The sequence below is a fragment of the Chelonoidis abingdonii genome, chromosome 13, assembly GCF_003597395.2.
Source record: "Chelonoidis abingdonii isolate Lonesome George chromosome 13, CheloAbing_2.0, whole genome shotgun sequence".
NCBI lineage: Eukaryota > Metazoa > Chordata > Testudines > Testudinidae > Chelonoidis > Chelonoidis abingdonii.
Window position 1 is genome coordinate 30,419,127 of NC_133781.1, and position 12,626 is coordinate 30,431,752.

General features: G+C 50.4%; 1 protein-coding gene across 3 annotated transcripts in view; it reads right to left on the reverse strand.

Annotated features, from left to right (window-relative positions):
* The window catches only part of BAIAP2 (BAR/IMD domain containing adaptor protein 2), an 87,818-nt gene that overhangs the window by 9,643 nt on the left and 65,549 nt on the right, over positions 1-12,626 (reverse strand). For 2 of the 3 annotated variants that reach the window (XR_012656942.1, XM_032797301.2), the window contains exons 8-13: positions 10,764-10,991; positions 9,791-9,992; positions 8,353-8,554; positions 7,427-7,495; positions 5,314-5,479; positions 2,168-2,202 (exon numbers count right to left, since the gene is read on the reverse strand). Coding sequence is in view for 2 of the 3 variants with exons in the window: in XM_032797301.2 (XP_032653192.1) it covers positions 2,168-2,202; positions 5,314-5,479; positions 7,427-7,495; positions 8,353-8,554; positions 9,791-9,992; positions 10,764-10,991 (902 nt within the window). In the remaining variant the exon portion in view is untranslated. Of the gene's footprint in view, positions 1-1,011; positions 1,120-2,167; positions 2,203-5,313; positions 5,480-7,426; positions 7,496-8,352; positions 8,555-9,790; positions 9,993-10,763; positions 10,992-12,626 lie in introns of those variants that run through there. The other variant, XM_032797303.2, reaches the window with a different exon arrangement.

Here is a 12,626-nt window from a genome sequence, read left to right on the forward strand (position 1 = left end):
AATCACATCAGACAGAGGAAGTGTGCACAGCTTTGGAATGAAGACTTTCACCGGAACTGAAAAGGTTAAGTCTGTACTCTGGGTGTGGGCCACTTACTGACTTCTCCGCACTCAGTGATTGAAGAAGCAATACCAGTAGCCATTAATTCCAATCCTACTGTGTCTGTCTCTAAAGTTATCAAGACACACAAAGAAGATTGACATGATTTAGGAAGTTAAACACTGGGATTCTTCTCCCCTCCAGCCACCCTCCCAAGAAAACACAAACCAAAACAGGTGTTTTTTAAAGTCCAATTTCAAAATGCAAAAGAGTCTTTGGATTGCTCTGGCAAACTGCATAACACCATGATTTATCCCCCAGAGCACGAACATGAGGTAACAATACCTGGCTACAAAATATACAACAAAAAAAAGAATGAACCTTCCAACAATGCTGCTTGAGTCAGCCCTGGTGGTTTCATTAGCTGGAGCAGAGGAACTGTCCAACCCCCACCAAGAACCAACCATTTCTCTCCGAGGCCTAAACCTCTGCACTATCCACTTTTCTTAAAGCAACCGTGTCAAGTTTGGTTGTATTAAAGTGGATGCCACCCAGAGAGGGAAGTGACCAAAGCTCTCTAGTGTCTATTCCTGCCTTCCCCTTAGAAACAGGAAATTGGCATCGGAATGAAATGGAAAGGAGAGTTGAAGTAACAGTATGTATACCATAGGCCATGCATATTTATTCAATATTGGAAATGGTTTCTTCCATTTTGTAAGTACAGTGTGGCTCATGTTAAGCCTCAGAAAAGGGATAGTGCATCTTTGAACATTCACAAAGTACAAAAACTGGATCCACCCAGTAACTGTAAACTGCATCCAGGCTGCTCCAAAAATTAGCACGCACTGTTTGGCAGTTTCTGCTCTGAAAGGCTTCACAAAACAAGGGCATTGTAAACATCAGGGAGGGGAAGGTAGCAGCACCATGGTTTCCTTGCATGATCACAAGAGTTAAAAATCCAAACTAAGTAGTATAAAAGAGAAAAGAAAAGAGGGAAAGAAGCAGAATGCTCTTCAAAGCAGCAGTTGCCATTTCTAGTCAGGTGTCCTCACACAGTTGATACCAAAGTGCCATTGCCACTGTGGAATAGAAAGCACAGGAAGACTGCCAGACTGCACTTCACCGCAAAGAGCATCAGATGGACAACACCACACTTATTGCAATGCAGTATCCCTTTTCTGGAGCTCAGGGTAGTCCTCCGTGCCCTGGCTTTACCCCACAACTTCCCTAGAACAGCTGGGGAGAACACAGAGCACATTACGCTTTTGCTTAAAGCAAACCATCTCTTGAGCGCTCGGAGCAACTCCTGCAGTTGCTCCATGCGCGACTCCTCTGGCTGTCCCTCAGTGAGGGAGCGGAATCACTGTAGCCCTGGCATTCAGGTTCAGATCCTGTTCATCACAACTGGTTGCCGTGTCACTCACAACATGGCAAAGAGCGGGAGGTTTCTTTTCTCTATTTTTATTTTAAAATATTTCAGTTCCTCCCACCAACGCAAGGCTCAAATTAACAAACCCCTATCCCTGGGTGAGAGGCTGCTTTCCCTCTACTCAAAGAGAGTGTTCTGAACACAGGCAGGAGGGGGGCTTGCATTTTGGAGACAGACCTGCCCATTCTGATATACTTTGGTATGAAAGCGGAGTGAGTTTCTAGAGGGGAAGTACCAAGAGAAGATACTCTAGGAATGTCCAGAAAGGCTGCCCCAGTTTGAACCAGTGAAATGAGATGATGGCTGTGCTGATGTTCCCTTCGGATTAGCCTGCTTTTGAGAAGTGAGAACTGAGTTTCTGAGCCAAGTAGTGACCCTGGGAGAGCCCACAGCTATCCTTGGAACAGGCAGACACAAGCTAGATACGTTTTGACTCTTCTCCTAGGAGACTCACGTTGACCCACATAGATGACAAATTCAGATTTATCAATACCTAAATTATCTAATCCAATCATTAACTCTGTTTACGTCTAAACTGCCACATCTAGCATTGCCTGCTTGCACAGCTTGAGTGCCAGTGTAGGGCTACCTCCCAGAATGCGTCCTGCCAAGGGATACTGCAGCGTTGTTTACTATATCCAGCGCTCTGAACATTACGATTCACTTTATTGAACACAATGTGAAATAGAGAGGCTTACCTGCTTCCAGGTCTCGTCCCATAGTCCTCAAGGCCCTAAGGGAGAGAAAGAAACCAACCATGAGACAGCAGAGAGACAGGCTATCCCATTAGATGGCACTGGAAGGACACAAGAACAGAAGCAAATGCACTAGGTTCGAGTGGCTTTCAGGCTCAAAGCCAAAGCATCTGGGTATTAAAGTGGATAGTGATGAAGGTGATTTAAATGGGGTTTAATGCAGCATGGAGTAAAGTGACACTCGCCTCTGCAGAGCTTGTGACTTTACACAACAAGGCGGGTTACAGCAAAGGCAGAAAGAATCTAGCTCCTGTCATCTGGCTCTACCTTGCTACAGAGATCCCGTAACTATCAAGGAGCATCACATGCACTTTGAAAGGGACAAAAGAAGAAGTTAGGCACACACTGGTGAAATGGTCTGTGAAAAGGGTGTTTCTTGTAACTGAATCCCACCAGAAATTGCAGCGCTCTGGGCTGGTGGCGGCTTGGACTGGTACTGAATAGCACTATGCTGTGGGTGGCCGGAGGGAGAGGCGGGGAGGCCAGAAAGGGCAGCCTTCTGTGGAGCAGATGGACATGGCACTCTAGTGCAGGGCACCCTGGACGTTCCATCCCTGAGCCAGGATCTGTGCGGAGGGAGAAGGGGGCCAGCAGAGGAGACTACAGTAAAACTCTTCTTGGTGAGCAATACTGGGTTATAAGACCAATGAGTCCTGCACCCGCTATCCAGGTCCCTGGGATCCGAGAAGCAGGCTCTAGCCAGTCCAGGAAGAGATTATTTTTGATACAAATATCTGTCCTTGCCAAACACCTCTGCAGAGAGCCAGTTCCTTGTTCAACTCATCTGGCTCCAATTAGCAAGACGTGAGACTGTTTCCCACCCCCCCACACACTGCTTCAGCTGCAGGCACAGAAGTAGGGCTCTGTTTCCCAGCTTGGGCATAGCTTTTCAGAAGCTCCTTGTGGAGTGGCCAGGAGCTAAAATGCCAGTCCCCTGCTCAATGCCTCAAGAAGGGGCAGATTGCTGACTTGGGGAGCTTGGCCCATCCTGGGACTTGCAGTCTGGCTGTGGCAGCTGGCAATGCAAGGCCCCATGCTGGAGCCAGCCTGAGATCAATGCTCACTTCGCATCCGTTCCAGCCGAGTAACAAGAATGATTTTTTAGTCTGTTTGTGGGGTCTTCTGGGCACTTCAATGTCTGGGACCCACGGTAACTTGGACATGGCCCAGGAAGCGGGGAAGGGCAGTTCTGAACAGAGCTTGGTTCCCCCACCCCCAGTAAAAATCCTGCCTCACGTCCCTGGCCTGAGGTGGCCATTCAAGTTACCTCTTGTCTACGAATACCAATCCCAACACCTCGCCCAGAGCTTCCCACTTCACAAGCCTACGTTGTTCATGCTGCTCTGTCCAGCAGTGACAAAGGATCAACTTATTCATCTCAGGAGTCCTTTAAAGCTCATACATTAGCAAGGGGCTCTGATAACTGCTGGTTTTGAGTGGGGCTGGGCTGGAGCCCCAGGGGCTTTCTCCATCTCAAAAAAAAAAATCTATGGGTGTGACTTGTGAGTAACTCCTTTCTGGTGGGAGGCTCTCATGGAAGCAGCAAGTGTTGTCGATTGGGAGTTTATGCTGCCATTTTGTGCCATTCTGTGTGTCTCACCCATCTTCTCCAAGTCAGCCAATTGGCTCATCTTCTCCATCACTTTGGCTTTCTTCTCCCACTATAATTTTTGAAGGGAGGATTTTAGTTCCCCTCAGAGGGACCGAAAGGAGAGAGATCATGGAGCCCTGGGTAAGCTACGAAGAATCATCTGGCAAAAACAGCCAAGGCTGGTAAACCCCCAATGGAAACATTGCTGTCGTTTAGACTTACAGTTGACCTAGCGTAAGGCTTGTAGTGAGCAGATGGCAGTTGGCACAGGGCACGGGAGTATTCTTTAATTGCACAACCATAGGGCGTAAGGTAGTCCTATAAATAACGAACACAGGCTTGTTGGAGAGTAACCCTCACTCCTTGCAATAGGCCAATATCAAAGTAAACATTGAAAACAGCATTAAAACCCTCCCAGAGTTCAGCACATCTACTTCCACTGTAAAAACTGCTCTTTGTGGTGCTGCAGCTAGGGCTCCACTGGCACCAGGGCCACAGACTCCAATACGCAACACCCTCATCCCACTCATGCTGCACGTTACAGAAACTGGGGAAGGCCACTCTGTTCAGTATGGGGAGATACAGACACTGGTTGTCTCCTGGCTTGGTGCATTCCCACAAGTTCTTCCCAGCTGACCGGCATTCCACACGCTCATCCTTTGATGGCACATCTGAACAGCCAATGAGAATAAGCCAAGAGGTTGAGGCAGACGCTGTTACCTAGCGCAGGAACACTGTCTTGGATTAATACCACAACCCCCAATGGCTACAGGAAGGAGTCTGGAAACCATTGTCTGATCCGCTACATTAAATGGGGATTCAACAGCCTGCAGCTGCCCAAGATGAGGGTAGGAGAGGTTGTGTTGGTGCTTCGGCAGGGAGGGGGGGGTGTCTTTTTTTTTTTTAAACCCTCCCCCAAGCATTTTCCCCAAATGCAACCACTCCCCTTATTTAGTTAAGACCAGAAAAAAAACTGAGGTAAAATTTTTTAAGAGGGCCCAAATGAGTTAGGAGCCTAAGCCCCATTTTGAAAAGTGACTTAGGCACCTAAACACCTTTAAAAATCTGGCCAATGGCACCCAAAGGCTCATCAAAAGTCAATAGGATTTAGGCTCCTAAGTCATTTATGAAAATGGGATTTGGTGTTTTTGAAAATCTCACCCAGGGGTGTATATTGCGAATGGAAATCATGCACAACTCCTGCATCCTCAAGGGAAACACACACACGATTGACAGCAGCAACAGGCGCTAACCCAACAGCTTCACTCCCTACCCCCAAGTCACACTGCTGCTGTTAAAGCCATTTCTTACAGCATTCAAGGCCTGTTTGGTTTAACTCTCCCCTGCCAGCCCCTAATAATCCAGAATGCCTGCTCTCCAGGCAGCTCTCCCCCTGCAGGCAAGCTGCCCCACAGCTGCCAGCAATGACAGTGATTAACATGCACTCACTCTCTGCATCCACAGGTTACCAATTCCCTCTGGGCTCCCAGCACCTCACCTGGGAGAAAGCAGGCACTGCCACACTGTATGGTCTCTGTTTGAAAGTGCTGACAGGTTGTGGTGGGAAGACCCGTGATGAGGACATGCCGTAGTCTGGTGGCGGGATGGCGATGTCATCCTTATCCAGCAGGTTGCCTGTGCTGCTGCTTTTCCCTTGTTGCAAGCTACAACAGGAAAATAATCAACCAGCCGCCACCCACACACTTTCCCTGCCATTGCTGGGCTCCCCTGGGGATCCTGCCCAGCGCCACAGCCCAGGTGTCACAGGGGGCATCAGGCAGGGAGCACAGTGCAGTCACATGGCCCATTTTATCCTAGACACTCACTAACCGGTGGCAATTACCATGCACAGTTGTGACTGAGTCCTCTGCAAACATGCAGGGCTGCTGGAGCCATGTTGGTCCCAGGGCAGAGAGAGAAGGTAGGGGAGAAATCTTAGACCCACTTCTGTTGGTGAGACAAGCTGTGGAGCATATACCAAGCTCTTCTGGGAGAGCTGGTTTCCTCTCTACAGACAGTCACTTCTCCAGCAGATCAGACTAATCCAGTGGTTCTCAGCCTTCCTTGCATCAGGGCTCCCCTTCCATCTAGCCTGGACCCCCTCCCATTTAGCAGCAGTGGGCAGGGAAATCACAGCCTCCCACACACTAATCCACTAAAAGGCATTCCTAATGCCACCGTCACTACCGATACTGCTCAATCCAAAGCTAAACCCCACTGCGAAACGGAGACCAGCTCGGAGAGACTTTCATGAAGACTCTCTCTCCACATAGCTGATACTACGCCCTGACCACCATCTTGCTGCCTAAAGGAAAATAAATCTCCCTATTTCATTCAGGTTCCAATCCACTCCACAGTGCGGGAAAGAGACATCCCTTTCTGTCGGGCAGCTGGCAGAGGGAGGTGCCGTGTGTTTTGGCCCCGCTCGCCTGGTCTGTCCTCAGCTTCCTGCACTACTGGAATGGAACCCAACTCATAAGCCCCTTCTCTCCAGCCACCACCAAGCTCTCCGGGACCATGTCGCTGTCTGTCGGTGCAATGGAAGGAGGAAAGCCCTTCAGAGAAACGCCCCAGACTTACAGTGCCACGAGCTAGCGGGAGAGAAGGGGCAGATCAGCACATGCGCCCGAGTGCAGAGAATCTCTCTAACCAGGCACGCCCAGTTATGCAGCCCACCTGAAAGTCTCCTAATGCCCCTAAGGGGAGACAGTCTCCCCCCACTCCCGGTGCCTCCTAGGACAGGGGTCTCAAACTCCCGGCCCACGGGCCATCTGCAGCCCATGAGCCTCCCCCCTGCGGCCCATGAGGCTCCAGCAGTTTGAGGCCAGGTCTCTCCCTTGGCCCCACCTTCCGCTCCTGGGCGCTTCCCCCTTAGGGACCCCAGCTGCGCAGCAGAGCTGAGCAGTGTCTGCCTGCTCACTCCAGTAACTGCTGGCCCCTCCCTGTGGCCCAGAGACAGGGCAGGGCTGTGCCTCTGTGCAGTGCCTCTGCCCCGAGCACGTCGTGGCCAATGGGACGCTGTGGGGGCAGAAGCATGCGGAGGCCCCCCCAGCCCGGCCCACCCCACCTTGGAGGCCCAAGCAAGCACTGCACCCAACCCCCTCCCATAGCCTGCACCCCGATCCCCTACCCCATACCTCCTCCCCCACCCAAACTCCATCCCAGAGCCATAGGCAGTGGGTGGGGGGGCAGGTTCTGGGTAGCATGAGTGACATTGGCCTGCTGGGAGGATTTTAGGACTGGCACTGGCCCCAAGGTAAATTGAGTTTGAGACCCCTGTCCTAGGACATCCAGAGCCTCTCTCTTAGTTGTTCTGGCATCACATCTGACCATGTCTGATGTAACACATGCCTGGTGAGGAGACTCCCTTCCCTGCAGATTTCTCTGGGTTACTCAACTACAGATATGACATCTGAAAATCTCCCAACATTTCTATAACAAAGTTGGCAAGACTGGCTCAACAGAACTGAGAAAAGCACAGTCCGTCACTGTCTCTGGCCCCATACACACGCTGGTCAGCGCTGGGAGCTTTTCCCCAGACCCAAGGGAACATCAACTGTCATGCTGCAGCAGCAGCTGGGACAGCACGTTTTTTAAAGGCATGGTTTTACCTTGTATGCAACCTGTCGCTTCCATTGCTATCAAGAACCCGTGTGTAGGAGAAAGGGAACCAGCCTCTCCTGTAAGAAGAGATAGTCAAACGTAGCCTCTCGAGCAGAGATGTGTGGAGGAAGGAGTCTCTGAACATTACGCTCCGGCTACATGCCGCACTACACTGTGACAGGAGGGACCATCATTTGGGTCATGGCTTTCTAGGGGCGCTACACACACACTGCAAACCAGTAAGTGTGGTAAAAACTCCGGATCTCAGGGATACTATTCAAAAAGGCCCATTCCCTGCCTAGAACACCCCCTCTCAGATGCCCCCCCCACACACACACTTACAGGAAAAATGGGCGAGGACTTTTGCAGGCAACAGGATTGGGTTTGTTTGTTTTTTTTTTAAAAAATGCAAGATCAAGTTTTGTGGCCGGACTAAAACTGTTTCTCCTTCTAGGGCCATTAGGAGCAGGCTGCTGGCCCCGGCAGCAGTCCCTGCCAGGCCAGATCCCTGCCAAGACCATCTGGAGCATTTGTTTTATTGGGAGGCTCTGCGGTGCTGTAAGGAGGTTATTTAAGGTTGCTGGCGTTACAGATAATGCTGCACAAGCACTCCACGATTCTGCCATTAGCAAGGGCCCTGCGCTAGCCTCCCACGTATTACACTGAAGTGAAGGTGGGATAAAGAGTCAAGACAAGAGGCCCAGCACTCAAAAGCCTGGCCTCGCTCCTCAGGTTGGTGCTTTACCAGACACCAGCCAGCAAAGCCAGTATTTCATCTTGCTCAGAATTTTCAAGCTCCCATAGTAACCGAGTGGCACCATGGGATGCCAGGAAGTACTGGCTGGCAGCTAAGCAAGTCTGGCGCGCCAGCCACTCCAATGTTAAGAGCTAGGTGCTGAGGGCAGCTGTAGTTCTAGGGAGTTCAGACACTCACATTTTTGTTTTCTCACTCTCCCCATAGTGCCATCCATCTCGGGCTTCCGGCACCAGGAGCGTGATGAGGTCTCCTTCCTTGAAGCTCAGGAGGGTGGTGTTATCACCAGCAGCATGAGAGAAAATGGCCTGTACTCTTGTCCTGCCGTTCCTCTCAAGCCCGGCAGCCATGGAACTGGAGCGTGGCAAGGTCTTGTTTTCAGCTGGTGAGACACAAAGAAAGCCCCAAGATCTCAGACCATGTGGCTGACCACATCCTAGGCAGTTTTCTACTGTGGCATTTAGAGTCATTAATCTACCCAAGGCTCAGTCAGCACTGCAGTATAGGAAAACAAGCCCTCTTTTAGCCAGTACAGCTCAGACCTCCTCCCCCCAACAATTCTTGGCTATTCTATAACCGACCGCTAAAAGAGAGACCTTAAGTGAATGTACTCTGTCGATCCAGTCTGACTGGTGCAGTTCCCCTTTGCTCTCCACTGGGGAGGGAATTTTAGGCAAACGGTCAGAACATTAACTTAACAGCTACCCCCCCATTCAGTGCTCCTCATTTCACACCTTTGATGCAACAGATGCATTTCTGTGCTAAGGTATTACTTGGAATATTATGCAAATGGACCTATTTGTAATGGTTTACACCCAGGTTCCATTCATTATTCCAGACACTTTGCTTGGAGATGTTAACATTAACGAAGGGAAAAACCCAGAGGAGAGATGCGTGACCCTTCTGGAAAGATGCCCACAGGGAGGCGGATAAGTGAATCAAGGCAGGTGAGAGGCCGTGTCTCTATGCATTGAGATACACACCTGCACATGACTGCAGGCATAAGAGGAATCAAGACTCAGCAGGGAAGATCCCACTATCTTTGGCCTAATCCAGTGACCCTATCCCCATCATGCAAAGAGCATCATCATGATGTGCTGCCTAGTGGCCCAATCAAGGTGAGGGCCCCATGGTGCTGATGTTGTACAAACACCCTAAAGAGATGGTTGCAGCCTTGCAGAGTTTACAATCCCTCCTCCCAGATTCCCTCAGATCTGCTTATCTGGAACCTTGTCATAGGGCTGAAAGTTTTTCCTTCCAAGGGAAACCGCAGCCCAATTCTGCCCCCTGCATTTTCTAACTCTGTGCCCAAAGACGCATGAAAACGGAGACAACCTCACACTGTTGTTGGGCGAGGCCATGAATTACTGCATTGTTACTACGTCAGTCAGCCAGGCAGTGACACTCACCACGTGACACTTCAGTCACTAACTGAGGACGCCATTGTCCCCACTTAGGCTTTTGTGTCACCCGAGCCCACCTTGCCTCCTCCCGCTGCATTAAGGTGCAAAGACCCTTAACTGCTGCTACTCCTAGCTCTGGTCAGCAGCGGACCTATAACTCCTGGGAGAAGCAGCTACATCGCTGCCCTGTGATCTGACGGCGACTAAATCCTTACTGGTTGCGTAACTGCTTTTTGGTGCGATGCTCTTGCGCACAGGAAGTGTGTTGGAGTACGAGTCACTCAGTTGCTTCTGATGCTGGGGAGGAGATAGGGATTTTGGCTGGGCTGGCTTCATCTCAGACCAGCGGCTGTAGTCTTCGACCTCCGGGCCCGACACTCCATTCATCACAGGAATGGTCTCTTGTGCCGACATGCGCTGAAGGAAGAAAGGGCAATGAGAGATTTCAGCATCAGGGATGTCAAGTGTCAGACACCACACGTAAAAGGACCCACACACTTTAGGAGAATACGGTTTGCCATATAGGATCAGGCCCCATTCTATTGTGTCTGGCATCCTGCCTCCAGTCATGGCCTGATCTTAATGCTTCAGGAGCAGGGGTAAAGCCATCTAGAGTGGTGTGAAGGACCAGATTCCTGCCGTGATCAGTGTGCGCCAAGCAGGCTGAGATACAAATACCCTTCTTGATAGAGCTGAAGTGAGACATGGCAGCAGACAGACAGCCCATTTCTAAGTCCACCTAGAGGATTTCAGTTCAGTCCTCTCCGGCAGCAAGTCCCACAGTCTGACTACATCAAGAGGAACATCCTTTCGTTTATTTACTGCTTATTGCTAAGCAGTTTTCACTGGCTCATGCAGCCTATGAGGTCCCCTCCCCAACCCTTCCTGCAAAGCAAGGGCTCAAACTGTGGTCCCTTTCTCCCCCTGGGGCTTTGGAAATCCTGGCTGCCTTCACAGGGCACCACGTCACACAAACCTCAAGGACATGATAAAGCAGGATGGACCATTTCACATTGGCCCACGCCAACCTCCTTCACAAGTGTGCACTAGGGGATTCTCCGAATGCGGTCTAAAGCTTATTGGCAGGGGACTTGCCTGACTGGCGGAGGATAGCGAGACCATGCTAGGCTCACTGCAGCCATAATGTTACTCAGCAAGAGCAGCACCACTGATGCCTGGCATACTTACCCCTACAAAGGGCGCCAGCTCTGGTGGGACAGGGAGCGGCTTGGCCCCGGGGATAGGGTCTGAGATGATTAGATTGGATTTAGACGTAGACAGGGAGCTGGGGATGATCGTGCCATTGCTGCTGGCGGCCATCTGCTGCATCAGCTGGATAGCCCGGTCTGGGATCTTGTTGGGGTCTGAGCAAGATTGCTGCCAGATCGGGAGCTTCTGTGTCAAGATCTCTTTCCCCTAGAATCAGAGGGGGAACAGTGAGAACACAAGAGATCCACAGACAAATCCACTCACCTCTCAGGATGAGGGGCAAAGAATGATCACGCAAAAAACTCCCATCTAAAACCAGGCACCCTAAATATCCGTTCCTCAGACTGGATTCCAGGAGGCACAGAAAGCAGACCATGGCTATCATGCCTCCGGAGCCAGCTTGGAACACACGTGCCGCTGGCCCAGATTTCCTCTCTACTCATCTAATTAGTTATAAGTGAGATTTATCTACCCAGGTGTGTAACAAACAGGACAAACCACGACATCTTACAATAAATATTGGGTATAGAATGGCAGATGAGCCAGTATGGTCTCATGAAAAATTGAAGGGTATTTCATTTCCCTAGCTTATTTTGAAACATTCTGTGTGCATAGCAACTTGAAGAATGACGAGCCAGAATAAAAAGGGAGGGAGAGCTGGGCTATTCAGTTTATCTGAACTCTCCTGTACACCAAGAAATATATTCCAATCAAAGGTTCAGTCGAGAAGTGTGCACTGGAAGCCACACCCATTCACTATCCAGTGACAGCTCCTAACCAGCCTTGCTGGGGGAGAACACGTGTGGCATGTGATTGGGTAGCACAAATTATGTTAGCGCAGCATTCATCGCTTGGCATCCATTGCTATTCTTTTGGAGCACAAAGCAAGGGGGACACCACTTCTCGCGCTGGGTGACCAAGCAGGAAGTCCAAAGTTGCTGTTGAGATATTTGGCTGTACAAGCCTGCTGCTTTGTGATGCTGACAAGGCTGTGCCATCCCCCTGGCCAGCCAGAGCAGACAGGTTTGGGGCATGTTGTGGAACAGGGTGGCTGGAGGCAGTATTGTACTATTCAATCCTCAGAAGTACCCTCCACTAAATCTGGAAATTGCTAAACAGCTGTATTCCCGTGGCTGGCTAATGAAGGATTGTTATTCTGAGACAGACTGCAGGCAGAGGGGAGAGTCCCTGCAACACATCATGTTCATGCCAGAAGACTTGCACACCTCACCAATAAAAAGCTAATAACTGCAGACGTGGAATCCTAGGGATAGTCAGAAGCATCCGACAGAACAGCACTGACCACAGCCGTGGCATATTAAAACAGATGCAGATGCAGACGCAGCGTTAGGATTTGCCATCTGTTGCACGCAGCACGGGAAAAATGCAATGAATTCTCTGGGAACCGGATGGCAGCACAGGCAGAGGACTCATTTAGTCTGACAGGGCTGCCCAACCTCTGCAGTTTCCAGTCTGGAGGATTTTCAAGCTGAAGCTCAGACTTCAGCCTGCCTCAGCTGGCTGCTATCAGAGATTGGGGCGAGATGGTATAGGGGTCCCCCCACACACACACCCGGTGTCCAGAGGCCACGGCAACACTCCAGCCCAAAGGTCTAGGGCTGAGCTCTGTTTCTGGGTTTTCTAGCCCAAATTAAACACCTGTAGCATCTGTCCAACCAGGGGAATTGGTAGTTTAGTTTCTCACAGGGTAAAAACCCAACAGTGCTATAGGAATTGCTCCCACATCCAAACGCAGAAGGAGCAGGTGCCACCTTCCATGCAGCTCAACTGCACACCCACCAAGTGGCTTCTAGAATATGGACACACACCAGAGAACAATAT